At 42.8% G+C, this 21,326-nt stretch overlaps 1 protein-coding gene across 17 annotated transcripts in view; it reads right to left on the reverse strand.

The window, feature by feature from the left end:
• The window catches only part of ATXN2 (ataxin 2), a 41,980-nt gene that overhangs the window by 4,413 nt on the left and 16,241 nt on the right, over positions 1-21,326 (reverse strand). For 4 of the 17 annotated variants that reach the window (XM_019008342.2, XM_019008343.2, XM_033518313.1 and 1 more), the window contains 13 exons: positions 19,203-19,385; positions 17,529-17,717; positions 16,704-16,811; positions 15,736-15,806; positions 14,739-15,046; positions 14,281-14,344; positions 14,025-14,177; positions 13,010-13,076; positions 11,475-11,659; positions 10,731-10,863; positions 6,538-6,591; positions 1,423-1,568; positions 621-848 (listed from right to left, as the gene is read on the reverse strand). In XM_019008342.2, coding sequence (XP_018863887.1) covers positions 621-848; positions 1,423-1,568; positions 6,538-6,591; positions 10,731-10,863; positions 11,475-11,659; positions 13,010-13,076; positions 14,025-14,177; positions 14,281-14,344; positions 14,739-15,046; positions 15,736-15,806; positions 16,704-16,811; positions 17,529-17,717; positions 19,203-19,385 — 1,889 coding nt within the window. Of the gene's footprint in view, positions 1-620; positions 849-1,422; positions 1,569-6,537; positions 6,592-6,708; positions 9,159-9,844; positions 10,533-10,730; positions 10,864-11,474; positions 11,660-13,009; positions 13,077-14,024; positions 14,178-14,280; positions 14,345-14,738; positions 15,047-15,735; positions 15,807-16,703; positions 16,812-17,528; positions 17,718-19,202; positions 19,386-21,326 lie in introns of those variants that run through there. The other 13 variants (XM_019008344.2, XM_015643873.3, XM_015643861.2 and 10 more) reach the window with 11 other exon arrangements.

The following is a 21,326-nucleotide window of genomic DNA, read 5'->3' on the forward strand; positions in this document are numbered from 1 at the left end:
CCCTCCCTGCACTGCTTTGCTACTCCCTGGAAATCCTGTCATGTCCTTTCTTTTCTGGATGTATTTGTGTAAAATTTGTCTATGATGCAGAGCCTGAAACTGCCACCAAAAGCAGCAGCTCAGCCTTTCTGCACTCAGCTCCCACCTCCAACCTTTCTGTATGCCAGCTCTTCCTGGGATCAGGCACCTGACTGAGCAGGGAACCAATCTGAGCAAGAAATAGCCTAAAAAGGGGGGTAGGGGAGGCACATTTCAGCTGAATCGTGTCCCCAGCCTGGTTTGCTCCATGGCCAAGCAGTTCTGTGAGCAGAGTGGTGGGGCAGGGACAAGGATGGGAGCCAGGAACTGGGAAGAGAGCTCAATTTATTTCAGTAGCAGTGCCAGCTTAAGATGTCTTCATTAAACTACAGTTGCAGATGCACTAGGTGTTGGAAGCTGAGGTCCAAATACACCTTGTCAAATTCTAGATAAAGGCAATGTACAGACAGAAACCTAAATAACAACAACAGGTAAGTCTGTGCTGAGAGGTGACAGATTGGCAATCACTTCAGCAGGCCCGACTGTCCTAACTTTTGTGGCATTAAGACATTTAGTCTTGAAGGTTGTTAAACTGTGTTTACCTGGGGGACATGGGCCATGTGTGGCGGATTGGTATATGCAGGTTGAACATGGGAGGGATGAATGGTGAAGACTGTTTGTTGTGCTGTAGGAAAATTGTTTTGTGGAGACTGCGTGTTGGAGCCTGGCGTCATGGAAGGAGGGGTTGGAGCTAGACCTGCGTGGTAAATCGCCGACTGCTGCTGGGGGTTGGCCAGGTGCAGGGCCTGGGCAGCCTGGTGCTGGTGGTGCTGCAAGAAAACACAGAGATCATTTAGGTTAGGGCTGAGGGATTACACTGATCCTGTTAGGGAGAAAGGAGAGGGAAACTGCTCTCAGTTCTGAACACGTAAATGGCGAATCTTTAGGATCGCCTGTGCTCGTGGGGAAACTCTTTATAACCCCACCAGGCTCAGCTTCTGCTGGCAAACAGAACCCAGACTATCAGGTAAAACCATGGAGGACCTGGAGCAGGGAATGCCTCACAGCTGCAGCCAGTTATTCCCAGGAGGGAATTCAGGAATGCAGCACTATTCCAAGGACCACTTTATTTTCAGCTGCTTTGACAAAATCCAACCAAACACCTCCCAGCATTTATCTGCTATTTCCACTTCACTTGTGTGAAAGCACTGACACAATTATGATCCTTCCTTAATCCTTAAACTGCAACATCCCCCATCCCCTGTGAACCGGGAGAAATGAACGGTCAGACTCTGCTTCTTTTTCCTCTCAGAGAAATCAATATATCAACATCAGGCACCAGTCAGCTGCAAAACCCCTTAAACACAATTAAACTCAATTTGGAGCCACTCAGGGCTGTGTTACCTGCACGGGGCTTGGAGCAGGGTGGCTTCCAGCATGTTGGCTTTGCTGCTGGCCAGTTGGGGTGGCAGAAGGCTGAGGATGCGGAGGATGCGGATGCAGGGTAGCATTAGGGTGGGCATACTGCTGAGCAAGTGAGCCAGTGGAAACTAGGATGAAAAAGAGGAATATTTAACACCAGGTACAGGACATGCACCTCTATCAAGTCACCATCTTGCACTTGAAGGTTTCACTACAACTCAGTCTGTAAATACATTCCCTCCCCCTTCTAAAAAATATATATATATATTTATCTTGCAAATAGCTGATGATCTTACCTTGCTTTTGTGTAGTTTGGTTTGGCAGGAAAGTCTATAAACAACCATAATTAAGACAGTTCATCTACCCTAATTTGACAATGTAACAGATACTACATAGAGAAAAGCAGTATTTCATCTTTTGTTTTGTCAAACAGACCGGTTTTATGAAGATCAAATTTATAATTTTCATACAATTTAGGACTTCCTGAGATATACTTTTCAAAGGTGTTACGAGTCATTTTTATTTCCACCATCCAAAAAAAAATTCTTTGGCCTTATACCTGGCTAACCTCACCATGCTACTCTTCTGGAAATTGCTCACAGAACAGTCAGAGGGAAGCACAAACTCCACCCGAGCGCTCCAGAGTAAATAAACACATCACAGCTGAGAAAACTGAGGCTGCTTGAGCATCAAATTTTTGCTGAAGCCACTTTCTTGTGCTAAAATAACCCATTTTTCCTCTGCCCTCCAGGCCAATCTGTTCTGGATCGCCAGCATCCTGTCAGTCCCCCAACACTGCCATGAAATTCTTTGTTCCTTGAAACAGCAGCAAATAAGGTACAAAACTCCCAAAAAGGAAGAAAATGAACAGCAGAAAACTTTCACCCCAGTGAAGCCACATCTGTTGCTACAGCCGTGCCAGTCTCCAACAACAAACACCAAGGGCTTGGATCCTGCTCTGTCCTGCTTCACACTAAATCCCATTTTTTTGGAACTTTTGAGGGAATCTAAGCAAGTTTGGAAAGCCATGATGACAACAAGTCTTCCTTTCAACACAAAGCATGCAATGTGAAAGCAGGACCCTAAAAATGAAGATGTTTCCCCTATTTCTTTTAGGTCTTGTGCAACAATCAACTGTCTGCAGACAGGGATCACGTGTTAATCCCTCTGATGTCACAGCCTGAAAGACCAAGGAGAGTTTTGCTGACAAAGTGCTAAAAAAGCAAACAGCCAAAGAAAACCATCATCTCAATATTTCCTTCGCCTGTTCCTTATTTGTTTTGGTGCTTTTTGCTCATTCTGAAGTTAATTACTGATGAATATCCACCAGGTTATATTGGTTTTTTTAATGGGGTTGGTATAATATGAGAACTTGATGGCCACTGCAGTTTTCCTTCAGTCTGGTTTGCTATAAACCTTACAAATCCAAGTTCTAACACGTCCCAACTCACCAGAATAAGCAGGGCCAGGAGATTTTTGCCTAACTGAAGTTTTTCTCCCCTCTGCAGGTTCCTCCTTTAGAAAATAACTGCCTGCCACATTTAACTTAATCCCTGGCAAGCTCTATTAAATCTTCACTGAGCAAATGGCCTCGCAGTGATGAGCAGTTTCAGGCTATTAATGCAGATGAACTAAATTCCTGCAGCCTGGAGTTGATCCTAATGTTCTTATCCACATGTGCAAGCACAGTTGTACACTCTGAGACTTCCTGATTGAGAGGGGTTTCAAAAACACCTCAGTATTTTCTAAGCACATTGTCAAAACCAGCAGGATCTTCTGCCACAGCATTTTGTTATGCTTTAAATTCAAGTATTTTGGGGTTTTTTTTCAAGTATCACTACTAAAATGTATTTTGCAGCAGCATCCCTGCCATGCTCCTACTTGGCTTTCAGACATCTCTCCTCTGAAACACCAAAATTATCAATGGCAACACTGATCATTTCTACAGCACCAAGTTTATGGCCTTCCACAGGAGGAAAATTTCACAACCTCATTATTACACACCCTCTGAAGAAGGACAGAAATTATTATCTTTGCCAAAGTAATAGAAATAAATGGAAGGAGGGATTACCTGCTTGCCAAAGGGCACATTATACCAGCAATTCTCCCAGTGCCTCAGCCACAGAGCTGGCAAGCCTGACTACAAATTAACTCCAACTCCATTCAAGAGGCTTTAAAATGTAGATGAAATTTAATTCCAAGCTGTAAGATACTCAAGGCTTCCCACATCACTTGTTAAGAGCCCCCAAAATAATGTGGGACTCCCTTAAACAGTTTGTCTTTCGTCTCTTTATGGCCAAGAGAATAATAAACTCACTTGTTCTGAAATAGATATTTCTACAATAAAACTTCACAATAAAGAATTTCTCTCTTAAGGCACCAGTTAAACCAGGGAATAGCACCCTAAAGAATAGATATGAACCAGGGGGAGGATCAGGTTTTTGTCACACTCTTCCAAAACCACCTAATATTTTATCCACATAGCTTTGGATTTGAAGCACTGGACTTTTTTATACTGAAGAATATTTGTTTCTCCTCTCCTTTATTTTGTCTTTAGCAGATCACCCTAATGACCACATTTGTAGAGCTTAAAACCACTCCAGATGCTGCTGCAAATTATGTTTTAATAGTAATATTAAAAGTGCCTTTCAAAAAATGTTATCTGGGCACTTCCCAAAGTCCTGGCCAGTCCCTGCACACAAACCAAGAACAACTCAGCAGGTCTGAAATGCATTCCCAGTTCTAAACCAGAGTTCAGGCTCCAACTCCAGCACTGTAAATGGTTTTTCATGTTTAGTTAGTGCAAATAATTCCTGCCAAGCCAATGAAATCTCTGAGACCAGCAGGGCTGTCAAAGGAGTCTTGTGAAAATCATGAAAAATTCACCTGCTCAGCCAGAACTAAAACACTTTCCCTGGGGTTTTTTAAAGGAATTTTTGTCTGGTCATCAAAACAGCCCACTACACAAATTAACAGCAAATAAGACAAGACAGGAGGTAAAAAGAAAAATAAAAAATGACCCATTATCCAACATTTTTCCCCAATTGTCAGTATTTTGGGCATTTTCCAAATGGCCACCTATTATCTGAGAATGTCTCTAGGAAAGGACACACCTTGCTGCAAGTTACCTCAGCTCATTCCAGCACAAATACTCTGGGGTTCTCACCTTTTATGCCTTAAATTCCTCTGCCTGGGCTGACCTGCTTTACTTCTGCATCTTTCTAATCAAATTGGTTCTAAATGTGAGAGATTTCACTGCGCTGACCTGGCAGGGACACGCGGGGAGGGAAGCGACTCAGTCACGGAATGGGGAAAAAAAACATCACAGGGATTGAATTACTGAATTCAACTCCACAGAACTGCACCCCATTTCTGAGAGCAAACAAGAAGTAGTCAGCCACAGAACCCACAGAAGGAGCTGAAATTAAAAGAAGTCAGAGCAGCAGAAATCAAGCAGAACCCTCAGCTACAAGGGAATAGGTGAAACCACATGGTGTCATTTCATAATTTTGTCTTTTCCCCCGGAATTTCAATGGTGCCAACGGTGGTCAGCGTTGGTCATGGTCCAAAGATGCATTGAAGAGCCTATTTTCAAGAACTGACCAGTGAACAAACTTCAAAACTATTGCCAGAGCCAGTAAGATGGTGAGGATAACTACATTTAAAAGACCTGAATGGTAGGAAGCAAAGAAATAGCAAATGTTTCTTTCATCGTACAAACATTTCAAGAAGTCATTTTACACAGGTAGAGTGGACTTCACTTCAAAGATAATCCAAGAAAGGAACGAGGTTATTGAAGTGATTTCAGTGCACCAAACCAAGAGGCATGAACACAGCACAGGTCAGCAACCCACAGCCCCCGCTCAGGCAGAACCAAAGTGGCACAAGAAACACAGGAAATCTGCTCCAGAGGAGATTTTTGGAGAACAAGTGGTTTTTCTCACATCCCTCTTGCGTGAGCTAATGCAAAAATAAAAACCCAGGAGAGTGCCTGGCATGGGCTGCACGGACTTACAGACAGACACAGCAACAAGTGCCACGGCAGGACAGGAGCAAGAACAGAAACACCCTGAAACTGCAACTCCTCCTTTCCCATGTCCTGGGTGAGAGTTCATCCTGCAAGCACCCTCCTCAAACCTCAGCTTCCTCCAAGAACACCAGCAGACAAGGCAGTGTTTGGCAGTTCTCTGCCTTTCCCTGGATGAGCTGGATCAGGCTGTTGTGTCCAGAGATTCCCAGCCCCTCTCCCAGTGCCCCCAGAGATGCTGGTCACCAGCACAGCCCCAGCTGAGCCAGGGAATGGAACTGATAAAGTTCAACCTGCCAAGGAGCCCTCATCTCATCCCTGTCACACAACCACCACCACAAGCTGCTCCCAGCATTCCTTCAGTGGCAACTCTACAGAAAATTTCCTCCACTTCGGCTGCAGCTCGAGTTATTTCCTCCCAGGGGCTCAAAACTTCAGCCACGGCTTTTTGAAGGGATGAGGCCCAAGTTACTCCTCCTTTCAGGAAGCTGGTAACGGGTCAGGTGTAAAAATCCTGTTTGGCTCATGAAAGGGAGCAAGGCAGCTCCCACAGGTTTAAGCAGAGGCTACAGAATCACAGAGTGCTTTGGGTGGGAAGGGACCTTCAAGACCACCTTGTTCCAGCTTCTGCCATGGGCAGGGACACTTTCCACCAGCCCAGGTGGTTCCAAGCCCTGTCCAGCCTGGCCTTGGACACTCCCAGGGATCCAGGGGCAGCCACAGCTTCTCTGGGCACCTGTGCCAGGGCCTCACCTCCCTCACAGGGAAGGATTTTTTAGAGCCCACTTCTGGCTGCAGATGAAAAGACTGGGTAGTGAAATCAGAGATTACTCCATATCCAACAGAAATTTTTGAAGAATTGACAACTCAGCTTCCTGTGATCATATAAATCTGTTCCAAAGCTCCATTCCCTGCCCACTGAGAGGAACCTTCCTGCGTTTTCCACATCCTGGTTTGGTGCAAGGAAACTTGTTCCATCAACACGTCCCATTCCTTTAACATGTGGTTCTTTAGAAAGTGCTAAAGTGCTTTTCTGTACAATCAAAATTAGTACAAAAAACCCAACTCACTGGCAAAGTAGAAAGAAGGGCCTGTCTCCTTGCTGTATGGTATTTTGGGACATGCTGAATTTGGGAAATAGAAAGGTAAATTAGCCTCTTGCCACGTGCATACTTTCCATCTTCTGGAAAGGTCAGTGTCAGTTTTAATTTTTTGTTTAAATTTCTTTTTGAAGACTCTAGAACCATGCAGATATTTTTATTTACTTAGCTGCTATTAGAGCTAGATATTTCGTTTTACAAATGAGTGGAGATGAAACACAAGTCTCGAGTAAGCTTTCCTTCTTAACTGTGACACTGAGGTCTGCAGTTCTTAATTAACACAAAAAGAAACTTTATGTCAATTCACAGTCTATTACTGTCCACTGTAACAAGAAGGTTAAAATGCAATTACACTAGAGCAGAAACTGGCCCTTGCTTTTTCAGCTATAGCACTGCCATTCTGAACAGTTCCAAGACAACTTTGGTGACTGGTTCACTCTTAGTCCCTGGAGAATCCTCTGAAGTTTATATTATATCCACCATTGTACTATCAGGGGAATAGAATTTACTCTACTGCTGAGACAGAAATCAGATAAAGTTAGAGACAACACCAGACCAGTAAAACATGTGCAGAAGGGAAAAGGGGAAGGGAGAGCGGGGACAGGAATGAGAGCACAAAAACCAGGAAATGCATCTGTGTAAAACCAAGGTCTGGTTTTACACAAGTTCTTAAACACAAAAGTTAAGTTATTCAGAGGACTCCAAATTATCTGGAAACAATTCAGCCACATGGAAAACTAACACAAGTTCACTGTCACGGGAATGGACAGATCCACCCTCGGAAACCAAATTTTCTACCAGCAGCAGAAGCCTGGCCTGGGCTTTGTGTGACACAGGAGCCAAACTGGGACCGTGGCCAGCAAACTCCAGCAGCCCAAGGACAGGGACTGGGAGGCCACCCCGAGCCAGCAGCTGCCAGACAGACACAGAACCTTCTGAACCCAAGGTGCAGCTGAGCAGGGGAAGGACGACACCTCCAGGTCGGCTGTGTGGCAGGTAAAGGTGTCACATTTCAAACTCTCCTGGACAGGGATGGCTCCGCGGCTGAAGCGTCACAGACGTTGTTATCGTCTGAATGGGAAGAAAGTTGTTTGGACATTGTCCTTCCCCATTTTGAGGGGAAAACCCCAGTGATCTGAACACTCCTCTGTCCTGTCTTTAGCTGGGGTTACTGGGACCACGCAGCTCTGCTTCTCTTTCTTGGCAACAGCGGGGTTGTGACACTGTGAACTGGCAAGGAAATCCCAGAGGTGCAGGAATATCCCATTAAACAGCATTAGGCAAAAGTACTTTCCTTTAAAATGGAAGAGTGCTTATCACCAAGTGTAGGTCACTGTATGTATTTTGAATTCAGCTATCTCTTCACAAGACAGGAAGGAAAACAACCCCCAAACTTTTGGCAGTGAGGGTGGGTCCCTTAACACAACAGGAATTTTCTCTTGGCTGCCAGGCTGTTACTGTTCGCCACAGAATTTCAACTCGTCCCAAACCATTAGTGAAGATGGGAGTTTCAGACCTTACCAGAAAACATTTCACACCTTAGGAATAGCTGATAAGCAGTTTCCCCCCCAACCCCCAGGTCTCAGCACAGAAGTTCTTGCAGACATCTTCTCTCTACCACATACGCAGGAGAAAAACTGCGTGAATTCTGCAGGAATAACTCAAAGCAACCACCAGTACCTTGAAGGGTAAAAGGGCCCCACTGAGTCCTGATATCAGTGCTAAAAATAAGTAATAATAAATTTTTTAAAAATCAAATAGCAATTTTAAAGAGCCAAAAGGGAAATAGTTTGAGCAAAATCAAAAGCAGCAGCAGCAGCGGTGGTTGTTTCTCAGGAAGTTGTTATTCTGTACTTTCAAATGATTTTTTTTTTAAGAGAGGACCAGAATCAAAGTGCACAGGTATATTTAGTTCAAAGGTGGGTAAACTTAAGATTCCCAAAAGACAGAGCATAAGTTATGGATATTTTCTTATAGTCACTCAGTCAGATGTGAACAATTCCAACATGGTGTTCTTTAGCTCCATAAGATTGGTCACCTCCGGCATTCCTGCCTTTTCCCCACACATGGATAAATGGAAGCTGAAGTGGACACGTTACAGCTGGACACACTTTGAGGAAGCACAGTCCATCTGGGCCAGGTCTTCAGGCACTCAGCACATGGAAGACTTGCAAAAATGTTAATGGAGAGGGTGCTGCAGAACATCAGGAGTCATTCCATGTGTCACTGTCACCTTGGAAGGTGAAGGGTACATTGGAGACAGTTCATGTTCACTGAACACGGCTGCACAGGGGCAAGAACACACCCTTAAAAAAAGGTCTGTCACATGGAGTTCATGATCCTCTTGGGTTGAATGGTTTCAGTAACAAAATTTCAAGCACTCCATCATTTACTGGAAGGTGGGAGAGTATTTAGAAGAGTCACCAAGTAGCTACTTGAGAGAACACAGGAGGACAGGCCATTTCTGTTAAATTAGGTGCTCTTGGGAAAGTAATATTTAATTACATGGCAGGAAATACCAAAGAATTCTCAAGTTTGACCCAACTTAGTTGTTTGCACTGGCAGGTAGTCACATATCTACAACAGACAAGCTGCAAAACCAACACAAAATGAGATCTAACAGTTGTAAGTTAGAATATCAGTGAAAAAAAACTATACAGACATCTGATCAAAGCCAAGCAAGGCAACGGGGCTTGTACTTCAACGCTGCAGAACCCACTGATTATAGAAGATAAGGATGGTGCACAATGGGAAATTGCTAGGAAGTCACATGCAACCATTCTGAATCGAATCTCAGATTATCTCATGTTTGGTTTTATTTTAATTAGAATTTGAGAGGAGGGTTTTCACCAATAAAGGTCTGAAAGCCTTTGATCATTCTCTTTATCGGAATTCTATTTAATCTAATGAAAAAGCAAACAGAAGATCTGTTTACATGGACACCTCAAGCACAAGAGTTGAAAAGATCAAAGCAATACAATTAGCAAGGACCTGTGAGAGAAAGATTAATCTCTACAAGTAACTTCCATTTCAGCTTCAGCACAAATGAGCTCAAATGTTCTTCCTCCGAGCGTCAAAATAAGTTATTTTTGTTTCTTAACTCTGTTACCACACCACTGCAGTGATCTGACAGGATGTTTTCATATGGGTAAGACACCTCTTAAAATCAGAATTAATTTCCCACTAAACTCCAGATTCTCTGTAAGTTTTCATGACACATCATGGACTTCCATTAAGTAGCAGTGTAAAACTAAGCACCCGAAAACATACAAAGATGTCTAAAGGTACAGAAAATCTTTTATTAGAATCTAAGTCAATAATATACGTGACCCAATAAAACTTTTCCTCAGATGCTATAACAAGTATTGAAATGCCATGTTTTCAAGAGACCATCTGCTGTTTTGACATTTTATGACAATTTCCAAGCCTTAAACAACCTTGACTCTACCTCTTTCAATAGCATGTTTTGCAGTGAGCTCTCTTTCCTCCAAATTGGGCCTTGATTTATCATACATTTATAATGCTTTAGAAAGTTCTCGCACATTTTACTTTTGTCACAAGGTAACCCACATTTTCAGCACTTCACTGTAAGTGAAAAATGCCCATCTGATAATGCTAGAGACTAATTGTCCAAGTGAGAGCAATACATGAGCTGTTCCATTGACTTATTCTTGACTTACCAAATGAGAAAGGTAAGCAACACATGGTTTATTTTGCTTAAACAGCAGTGTTCATACTGTTAATAATGCCAGTAGTATCATAAAGACAGCATTTCACTAGTTGCCAGAACTAAAGTCAAGTTTGAAACTGAGGTCATAACCTTGCAATAAAACAAGTACTAATTATAATCAAGGAACAAACAAGGGATGATGTATCAAGAGCATCAAGAGAACTTCAACAAACTTCTTTCAGCAGATATTCTTTAGCAGCTCCCAGGTTGAAATCTCATCTTGGTCACTGGCATCCTACCGAAATCAGCACACTTGAGTTTTCATTTGAACCAGCTGGCTCAGTTTTCAATGCTCTGCTCATCATCATCATCATCTTATGAAATATAAACCACATCTACTGAACGATACCCACGTTTGAAGGCTGAGATTAAATACATCCCCTGCACAAGGTAAGGACTTAAAAAGTTACATATAACACAAAACGTTTCCTACCATACATAGCATGTGTCTGTTCATGCGCACCGTACTGTGTTGCAGAGGAAGATACTAAACCCGGCTGTGCGTGTGCTGGTGGGGCCATCATCCTAGCGTTGCCCTGTATTACAGGGCTATAAACATGAGGATGCTGCAGGCAGAACAAAGGAAAAAAAAAACAAAACCACACAGTTAATTGGGGAATTACTCCAAAGAAACTTTTGTCATCTAAACAGTCGTGATTGAAACAGCGGCAGCTCGGCCTTGCTCAAACGCAGAGCGAGCTGAGCATTTCAGGCTGCTGTGATTGCCCCAGTAGTTTCCAAAATTTAAGGGCTAGAAACTGGCAGAAAACATTGGCATATCCAATTTTTGCCACTCTAATAATGCACTAAGCTTATACATTTATTCAATTAAATTAGCCTTTGAAGTAAGAGCAGTCCACCAAGTTATTTTTAGAACACTTAACCAGGAGATGTGCTGGCCATGACCTAAAGAAACTCTTCAAAGAGCTAAAAAAACCATATCAATAATAAATGCCAACTTCTAAACTGACCTTAAAATTCGTTAGGACATTAAAATTCATTAGGACCTTAAAATTTGTTACAGGCTTTGAAGCACATTCCAAGATCACCACGTGTGCTCCAGAACACAGAAACTCTTCAGGGTGACTTTAGGACTGGACACAAGGGGGTTTATTGAGCTCTGAACCACTTCATTATTTGTGCTTGAATTGATCAGGAGCGTGGAAAGGACTCTTACCTGAGATTGGTAGTGTGGCACATGCTGCACAAGAGGCTGATTAGGAAACTGTTGGGGGCTATATGCAACATATTGTGTAGAGTAAGCAGGTGGAGTAGCTACAATTGGAGGGCCTGCTGCTGAGGCAGGATGCATCATGGTGCTCTGGTGGTGTTGGTCTTGCCGCTGCTGGGGCATATTTGGTACTGCAAAACAAAGGTTGGCTCATGTTAGAGACACAGAGGAAAAAATCTGGGGCTTCCTGAAAGGTTCTATATTATAATAATGTTACTGGGACTATGTGGAATATCATCACCCCACACCTTTAACCATGGGTTAGAGCTCTGTCAAAAAGGAACAGTGTGAAGAAGAGTTTCTCTGGGAAACACAAGATTTTCATCACTTTCTTTGGGCTGGATATACACAGCCATAAACCCAGCCCTGCCTTTTTTTGTGAAGGAATAAAGGTGCAGGGAGAGAAAGACTGACAAGAATCAGAAGTGGAAGAGAAAGGTTGTATCAGGATATCTACATTAACCAATTAATCCTGTCCCCTTTAAAAGGTTTTTTCTGTTCCATCAGCTGGAAATCTGAGTATTTTAAAATGAGTTGTGCTTATGGCTGAGGGGAGCACCATAAAGGTCTCCATGCAGCCACAACTTGGGGTATTCACATCTTTTGAGCTCTGTGCTACCCCTCAGGGCAGCAGAAAGCAAATTTTAGGTCACAGACAACACCGAGGGAGACAAAAACCTATAAGGAGTAAAAATAATTAAGAGGGAAGAAAGATGAAAAGAGCAGAGCAGTGTGGGATCACCTGAGCTCTCCTGGGAAGGTGACCACCCAACTCACTTGGAACAAACTAATTCAGCCTACAAAGCATGGGCATGGGAGCTCCAGGAAAGGTCCAGGAGGGCTCCAGCTTCCTGCAGTCAGGCTGCAACTATTAACTGAGCATTCCCTGGAACAGGAGCACAGGAATAAGAGCAGCACTGAGCATCTCAGCACCCATCGTGCCTCCACAGCCACGGGTGTCACTGAAACACTGAAACTGTCATTGTTAGTCCAGCTGTTCAATCACTGGGGCAGCAGGAATGAACAAGAACAAGCTGGAGCCAGCTCTTTCTAGAAGAGCAGCAGAGAAAACTCTTCCTGAAGAAACAGTGACTCTGCATGTTGTTATAAAAACCCTCTCTTTTAGCACCGACTGGGGCACTGCTGCAAACCAGTAGAGAAATCCAGCAGAGAGGTTCCCTTTGAACAAACCTGGAATATTTATGGAATATAGGAGATGATCAGCTCACCCTAATGCTCCAAGTAACAGAGACATTTTCCTGTTTGTCAAAGTGGATTCCAAGCCAAGCAACCCCCATTAGTCAAACCTGAATTAGTTTATCTAAAAATCCATTAGTATTTCCACTTACTTCCCTTTATTAAAAACAGCATTTAAAATATTGACTGAAACCAAATTACCATGGATTAGAAAACACACAAACATTTGTCATTTAGCCATGCTGCATGCAGACTGAGAACCAAACAGGCAGTATTATTCTCACCTTTACCTGCTCTATATGTCTTGGCTTGGTTCACTGGCATGGGCGTCATGGGAATAGGATACAAAGGCTGAAACAGAAGAAGTTGAAGGTATGATATTCCTTTAAAAACTCAGTGTGTGCTGGGGTGGGGGCCCCACTCAGCTTTGATGTGTTTCCCTCTGTTCTGTTCCATGGTTTAGTGAACTCTGCCTAACCTATGAGATTTTCTTGGATCACTGACATTGAGTCTGCATGGACACACAACCAAGACCAGATGGTTGGCAACAACCAGCCTAGGAACGCTACTGCTGCTACTGCAGGCACTGGGCTCAAGCTGACAGCCCCACAGCAGCTTTCTGCTATAAAGCTGAGTGAGAGGAGGGTTAGGCTGGGTATCAGGGAAAGGTTCTTCCCCCAGAGGGTGCTGGAGCACTGACCAGGCTCCCCAGGGGACAGGAATGGCCCCGAGGCTGCCAGAGCTCCAGGAATGCTTGGGTAACACTCTCAGGGACAGGCTGGGATTGTTGGGGTGTCTGTGCAGGGACAGGAGTTGGGCTGAAGATCTTTGTGGGGCCCTTCCAGCTCGGGATATTCCGTGATTCTATGATAACAGAGCTAGATTTGAAATCCCAGTGATCCCTACAACAACCAGAAACCAGGGGGAGACAGCTGGAAACAAAGAAAGAGTTGCAGAGAGTGAGACTATGCTTGGAGGACTGGGAGGAAACCTGCACAGATCCACGATAAATGTGGGCTGCTGCCATTTGCGAGTGTTTGGGATTATTTGAACATCCAGATTGAGGGAGCACTGGGAAAAGTCAGTATTTACACAGCCAAAACTTAACAACAAGGTGATTTATATTTACAAGAGCAACACAAGCTGCACTATTTCTCTGCTTTAACTCAGAGCTCCCAAGCTGTGACGAGCTGATCCTTAAGGTCCTTCCCAACCCAACCCAATCCATTCTATGACTCCTAAGTCTGCTCAGCTTCCTGAGGATCTCTGTGAAGTGTTGAGGAGTTTGCAGCACTTTACCTGCACGCCTGGACTCACTGGAACCGGGTACATCATATTTGGTGCAAAACAAACAGGCTGAGTGTACACAGGGGTTGGCTGCTGATGCCCCACCATGGAGGGGCTGGGCTGAGCTTGAGGACGAGGGGAGGTTGGTGTAGTAGAAGGTTTCGGCTATAAACAGAGGTGAGCAATGGATATGGCAGGATTAGTTTGAGTATCCTCCAAGGAAAAGGTTGGCTTATAAAGATCCGTTAAACAGCATCAAATCACTTACTTGAGCAAAAGATCGAGGGTTGAACTCTTTAGCATTAGGATTAAGTGTTGATTTTCTAACTTGCCTAAACATAAAGAATAAAAAAAAAATTAAGTTGGGCATTATTTTTTCACAGGAGTATCTGCAATTAATTAAGAAACACCTCACTGCCATCTGTGAGTCAGATTTCTGAGAAGTCAAACACCTCATGGCAGGCAAGAAGCCACTTTCATTGAGGGACTCTTATTACAACTATCCATAAAAGTTTTCCAGTTGATCCCACAGCTCATGTGAGCCATTGAAATAAGCTTTTAGATGTGAACTAGGCATCAACAGGAGCAGAGCTCTGCACTGAGTCAGGAGATGACTTTCAGGGCAGTCCCTTCCCCTGTGTAACAGCACTTAGAGCCAGGAATGTGTCACCCAGTCATGACTTCTACACAAGGTCTGATGTTAATAAAGATGTGCTTATTACTCACTCAGAAGTGTCCTTCTTCTCCTCTTTATCCTCTTTGTCTTGTTTATTTCCAGGCCCAGATGTCTGTACACCTTGGGAGGTCACCTCAGGCCCTCGCTTTTGCTCAGAGCTGTTACTCATGGAAGGAGAAATACTGGGACTGTTGGGTTTGCTACTGCCACCATTGGAGTTGGTGTTACTGCCAGCTTCTATGATAGATTCTTTAGGGGTGGATTCTGTCTTTTCTTTAACTACATCTCTTGATTTTTCACCTTCTCGGGTTTTGTTTAGCAGCTGATCCACTGCATCTGAAGAGGAACTGGACTGTAACTGAAAAAACCCAAGGGATATATTCAGTAAACTGATACAAAACTCAGGAGAGAACATCTAATGCCATCACACACACAGAGTAAAACACAGTCCCACAAGCCTAAATCATCTGGAAATGACCTTTTGAAACACCATTTCCATTTCTACTAGGAAAGAAATCCATGGGCACTGACAGTGTTTAAGCTGGCACTGTCTAAGGAGCTATTCAGCCACTCAAGTGACCTGTACGTTGATTAAGAAGTGACAGAAAAGCTTCAAACAATCCTCTGGACTCATCCCCTGAGTGATTTAACAGCACCACTTGAGAAGCTAACCTGATTTAATAAACCCTTATAACCAGGAAATAAGTAATATGAATTCATCTTCAATTTTCCTCCGTGAAACTCTTCATTTAATTTTGCAACAGCTCCTCCATATGGAGTGTGAGATAATTATTTGTGCCTAATGATCAAACAGGTTTCAAGTCCTGTCTTCAGTGTACAGTCAATATTCATATTTATGTGCATTAGGCAATTATACAAACAAGAGTCAGTATTGATTTTACAATACCTAACATGAATTCTTACAGATGTATTTTCACAAATTAAGCAAAAGTATAAAGACCTGTTAACATATGCAGCGTGTTTGATACATTAAAATAATCTGAGTGCACATGAGAATCATGACTCCATTAACAGAGAGAAACTTACCCTAAAGTCATTCTTAAATTTCTTTAAATCATCAATCTGTTTTCTATGCTCTGAAACAATTGGAGAGACACCTGCCAAATACAAGATCAACGTTGTCCAAGCATTTCTAATACAAGTTTTATACACAGTACTAAGTTTGCAGAAAGATAATGGTTTTGCAGATAGAAAAATAAAATCCAGAGCCTTATTTTGGGTTTTAATTTGGTACAATTCCATGACCTACGTGTATGAGCACACAGAAAGCCTCTGTGAAAGCAGAACATTACATAACTGATTTATCTTTAGTTCTGATGCACCACACCAAGGCAGAAGCCCCGAGGTGCAGGGACTGCAGAACTCTCTGAACACAAAGAACATGCAACAAAACCCCCAACCCAGCCTGTGCCAGCATTTCAAAACACAGCATGTGAAGGAGAAACACTCATCAAGGTGAGCTTTATGGTTGGACTCATCCTAAAGGTCTCTCCAACGAGAGAATGAATGGATCTGGTTCTCAGTTTAACATGAAAAGATCTTTTTTTTTTTCCTCTTTGAGAACTGAATGAACAAACAACGCTACAGAGACAAACAAATGTGAGGCATAATAGGAAAAAGCACAGTTAGAAAAGCTCTGCTGACCACGATGCTCAGAAGTATTGTGAGCACAGCTCTAAGCAGAAACACATTCAGTCCAAAGGCAGCTAAAAAGCAGCTCTGTGAGCAGGGGAAAGAAAGAAGGGGGGAGAAAAAAGAAAAAAAACAAGTGAAATCACACCGTCCACATGAGCATCTCTACACTTGGTGTTGATGGAATGAGTCACAAACAACATTTCAAAGTGACACTTCACAACTGCATGACCAGATTTCACTGGAGAACACCAGACTGCCTCCAAGCCTTCCTTAAAATGCCAGCTAAAGCAGCCAGGACAGCAGGTTAAGTGTGCACAATTCCTACGTCACTCAGGTACACCAAAGCTTTGGATACAAACCTTTGTTTTCAGGTTTAGAAAAACTAGGAGAAGTCTCACTTGGCTTTATATTCTCCTTGTTTCCAGTTGCAGAATTTTGCCTCTGGTCCTGAAGCCTTGTATCTTTAGCTGGAAAAGAAATTGCCAAAGTTATTCTCTTACACACAGCTCCAACTGACCGAAGAGAGAAGGCAAAAGAGAAACAGGGGAGAGATTTAACCATTTTTAGCTTGAAAAACCTTTTAAGTTACAAATTTCCTGCTACCTAGCTGGTGCCTGGAGGATCATCCTCTCTCCCTCCCCATCCTACTGTCAAATTAAAAAAAAAACTACAATTAAACTCATCCCTCCCACCATACACAAAAACTTAACCAGGCTGAACCAACTATAAACTTAGAGCCAATTATTTTCAGCAGTCCAAGCTCTTCATACAGAATGCTACAAAGATTTGAGAGTTTTTAGACACTTGACTGTGCTCTTGAATGTTGTTTTTTTTTTTCCCCATTTCTTTTGCAGTGTTCAAAATAGCTCTCTGAAACCAGTGGCCTGCATTTCTTTAACACAGAAAAGAGGCAAAAACTCAGTTTGGAAAAAGAAATCCCCAGTTAAGTCAGACACCTATAAACCCATATTATTTATTTAAAGGCACAAGAAACTAAGCATAAAGAACTCAAAAAGCCTCTCTCCAACCTTTGTTTAAAACAGGGAGGAATGGGAACTCACAGTAAAATTTCATGCATCCCAAGTTTTCCCATCATTCAGCAAGCAGCTCTGCCCTTGCCTGGGCACATTCCCTGTCAGGAATTAGGGAAAGGGAGCATTTTAAAGGTACTGAGGGATGCTTACCTTCATTGGAAGGGGTGACTGCTCTGTTGGATGCAGGGCTGGCAGGTGTAGGAGAGGCAGCTGGAACAGGCATGGCAACAGATTCAGTGGGAATAGTACCAGGCTGAGGAGAAGGCAGAGCTGGTCCCATGGGAGTGCTGCTCTGCCTTGGAGACCTAGGCCTGTGTGTTTTAGGGGATAATCTCGGAACTAGAAACAAACAGGAAAAAACAGTTATAGGATGAGCTTCCCCATCTGCTCAGCAGTTTGTTTTAAGTTTTAAAATGGCTGAAAACATGCTTTGAAACACTTTGTGAGACATTAGGTAGTAACTGAAAACCTGGTTACCTTTCAGGCACATCTCCTAGTTCTTTACAACGCAGCATTTCAGATAATGGGGTGATTTCTCTGCAGATTGTCCCCCAAAATTTATCACTGCCCTCTAATCCCACCAAGAATCTCCAAAAAGCTTCCCCAAGTCCCCAGTAGTACAACTACAACAGCTCACATTAACCCAGTTTCAGGCAGAACACAAAAGGTGGTCAGGTCTCCACACAAAGAGATGTAAAACATTTTTTAAGAGGGCTGAAAAAACACATCCATTTTACAGCGTCCTCTTTTGGAGGTTTGCCAGCTGGAAAAAAAACAACACAGCCTATTGAAAAATGAGTGCTTTTAGGTATATTTTTGCCCCTGTGTTAAAGCAGCAAGGAAAGTTGTGTATTCTTTGAACAGTAAGTTGTAGTTCCTGTTTCCTGCTCATCCCACTTGTGCTTTTTGTCATATATTAACTCCCAGTGAGTGAGCAGAAAGGCAGGTAAATGGTTTAACAGTCCTACTTGCATGTTAATAATGTATAAACAGGGAAGGTGAATCACAAATAATGCCACAACAGAAGAGGTGAAGTTTTTTCCACAAGGCAACAAGTCTATGTGGGTCTAATTTAGAACTTCTTTCTGAGAAATGTGCTCCCACTACGCTCCTCTAGAATTCTGCACTTCTAAAAAATACCCAAAAAGTACCTAAAAAGGACCAAACTGTTGCTCTCTTGCCCTCAAGGAAACACCCAGCTCCTGACAGCCCATCAAAACATGGTGTCAACTCAAGAGCTCCAGACTAGACCTGTGGCACAAGACTGAGCTTTAGCTTTTAAATCAAGTATTTAAAAATATATATATATATAAACTGATTAAGAAAGGAAGACACTATAACTGCTCTTACAGTAGCCAAGAACAACATCACCACTTAAAATCCATGTAAATTTTAAAGGAAAAATACATCCAACTTAACTCGAGTATCATTTAATCTTTTAACACCAACCTCCCTCTACCCAAACACCTCCTTCATTTGTAAACCACAATCCAGCCACGCTGCCATAACCAAACTCAGGGATGCAGTGGCAAATCTCTAACTCCTCCTGACTCCTCCAAGAAATCCCCTAAAAACCAATCCTTTCAACAACTAATTCCCACACTTTTCCTTCCTTTCCCTACACACAGCACCTGACTCTACAGTTAGGACAATATTGCACCAACTCTCACTCAGCTATCTGGGAACATCCTTCTCCCACTCCAACCTTAGCCCAGTATTTGATTATTCAGAGCCTGAATTGCCTGCAAAGGCAGGATTCTGCTGAGCATTCCCATCCTAAGGATCCCCCTGCAAGCCATCTGCAATAAGCCAAGCTTTACCTACCCCCACTGACAACTGATGACCACGTCCCACCTGAAGGGCTGCCTCGTGCCACTGCAGCAGTAGATGCTTCCCCAGGTGCATTATGAGATACAAATTCTAAGCCACTTGAAATTGTACCCCTACCAGTAGAGACTCTGTGACCTCGAGGGTGCCGTTGAGCCTTTGGAGACATCCGTGGAGGCCCTGAGGAGAAAAGACAACCCCAACACGGTAAGTGCTTAATGTTCACCACAGAAAAACCAAACATCTCTTCTTCAAATTGCATTCAATCTTAAAACTCTTAATAAAGCAGCAATAAAATCAAGCAATTGGCACTGATATCCTAAAAAGGCCAAGCCATTGGTCCAGCCAGGCTGCCAACACTCGTCACCTCCCCAGGGCAGCTCCTGGGTATTCAGAGGCTTTATCAGCACTAAAACAGGTGTGCATGGCCTGGATTTAAAACATTTCCATCCAAGCATCCACCACTGCTGAGTGCAAGCCAAGCCACAAAGGTCAGTGGTGCAGCTGCCTCTGGATAAGCACAGTTCCAGGCTATCAAGGATTTTTCCAGAAAATAAAGAATTCCCAGTGCTTTTGTCAGGTGGTTGGTGATCCCAACCATTTATAGTCACCACTGGCTGACCAATGCTCTTGGGGAATTTCAGCAGAGCATTCTCTGCAGCGAGGCTCAATTGCCTGCAGCAGGTCACAATTCATTTACAAGTCAGCAAAAACTGCAACTAAACAAGGGATTGTTATCCCAAGGTTCAAGTCATGCATGTTTAACACCAGAAGCCAAAGTCATAAGTGAATACAGGAATTCTGCACAGCCTGTACAGCTGCCACACCATAATCTAAGCAGCAATACAGTTCTTACATCCTAATAAACATTTTCTTTACAGGATTAGACTCAGGTGTTGATACTTCAAAAGGAAAATACCCGTGTGTGAACAGAATCTGGCTGATGGCAGTTTGCTTTTAACGTAGGTCAGTAATAGGGTCAAGTTCAGATAATGGCTTTTGGGTTTCAGAAAAACTTCTAAAATACCAAGTACCCCTCCTGGTTACATAAATCTTTAAATGTCAGCCTCTATTTTAACCATAAATCTTCAGTTCACCTCAATGCAAATTTCATACAGGTGGGTATCTTACAGAACACACATTTCCCAGGAATAACCTCGCAGCAGTAGGAATTAAACGTTGCAGTAAGCAGCAGTTCACTGCATGCCTGACAAACCAACCACAAAGTGCTAAAAAATAATTCAATTTGCAGGTGGATTCTCAATTCCTTACTCCACAATAAATGGACAGCAGGCCAGGCAGATGTGGCTACCACCCACTTTTTGGTCAGGAGCATTTCCCAGTGTTCCTGCTCAGTCTGGGGGATCATTCCTCTCTCTCCCACAGCTCCAGTGGAGCCAGCTACAGCACCCACTGCAAGTTTCCAGGGAGCTCAGCATAACCACTTCACATTTCCTGGGTTTGCTACAGTGTTGTGCAGGGTTTAAGTGCACTTCAAATAAAAATGATAAACCACGTTCCTTACTGTACCCTCCCAAGACAAATTTAGTTGGGATAATTCTGCATACAGCCACCAAAAACTCACAGGTCAGCCTTTCTCTGCGTATTATTGACTGCTATGGAGCTGATTTATTTTTCTGAATCAAGATTTCCTACAAATTCACCTTTGAAGCAGCTCATCCTACTCCATTCCACAGTTCACTCCTCTGATTACAGCATTTTTATTATCATTATTGTCATTGGTTGCTTTACAAGAGGTAATTCAATGATTTAGTTATGGTTTTTGTGGAACAACTGTGGTAAAATTGGTATTTGATATGAATTTATAGTTCTAAAAATGCTCTCTAAAGTTATTGGGTCCTGCATGTTGCTGTTGGTTAATTTAAGACACTGAGCAGCGTTTATAAAGCTGAGTTTAATTTCATACCAAACTCGGGAAATTTCACAGCTTTCTTTCGTTTTTGTAAAGCTCTTCAAATCAAACAAACAAAAAAAAAAAAAAAAACCAACCAAACCACCAACCAAACAAACAAAAAAATAAAAAGGTTAATAGAAATAGTCTGATAAACTAAAGTTAAACACAAATTACAGGTTAAGTAATGAAGAGGAAAAAAAAAAAAA

Source organism: Parus major, chromosome 15 (genome assembly GCF_001522545.3).
Source record: "Parus major isolate Abel chromosome 15, Parus_major1.1, whole genome shotgun sequence".
NCBI lineage: Eukaryota > Metazoa > Chordata > Aves > Passeriformes > Paridae > Parus > Parus major.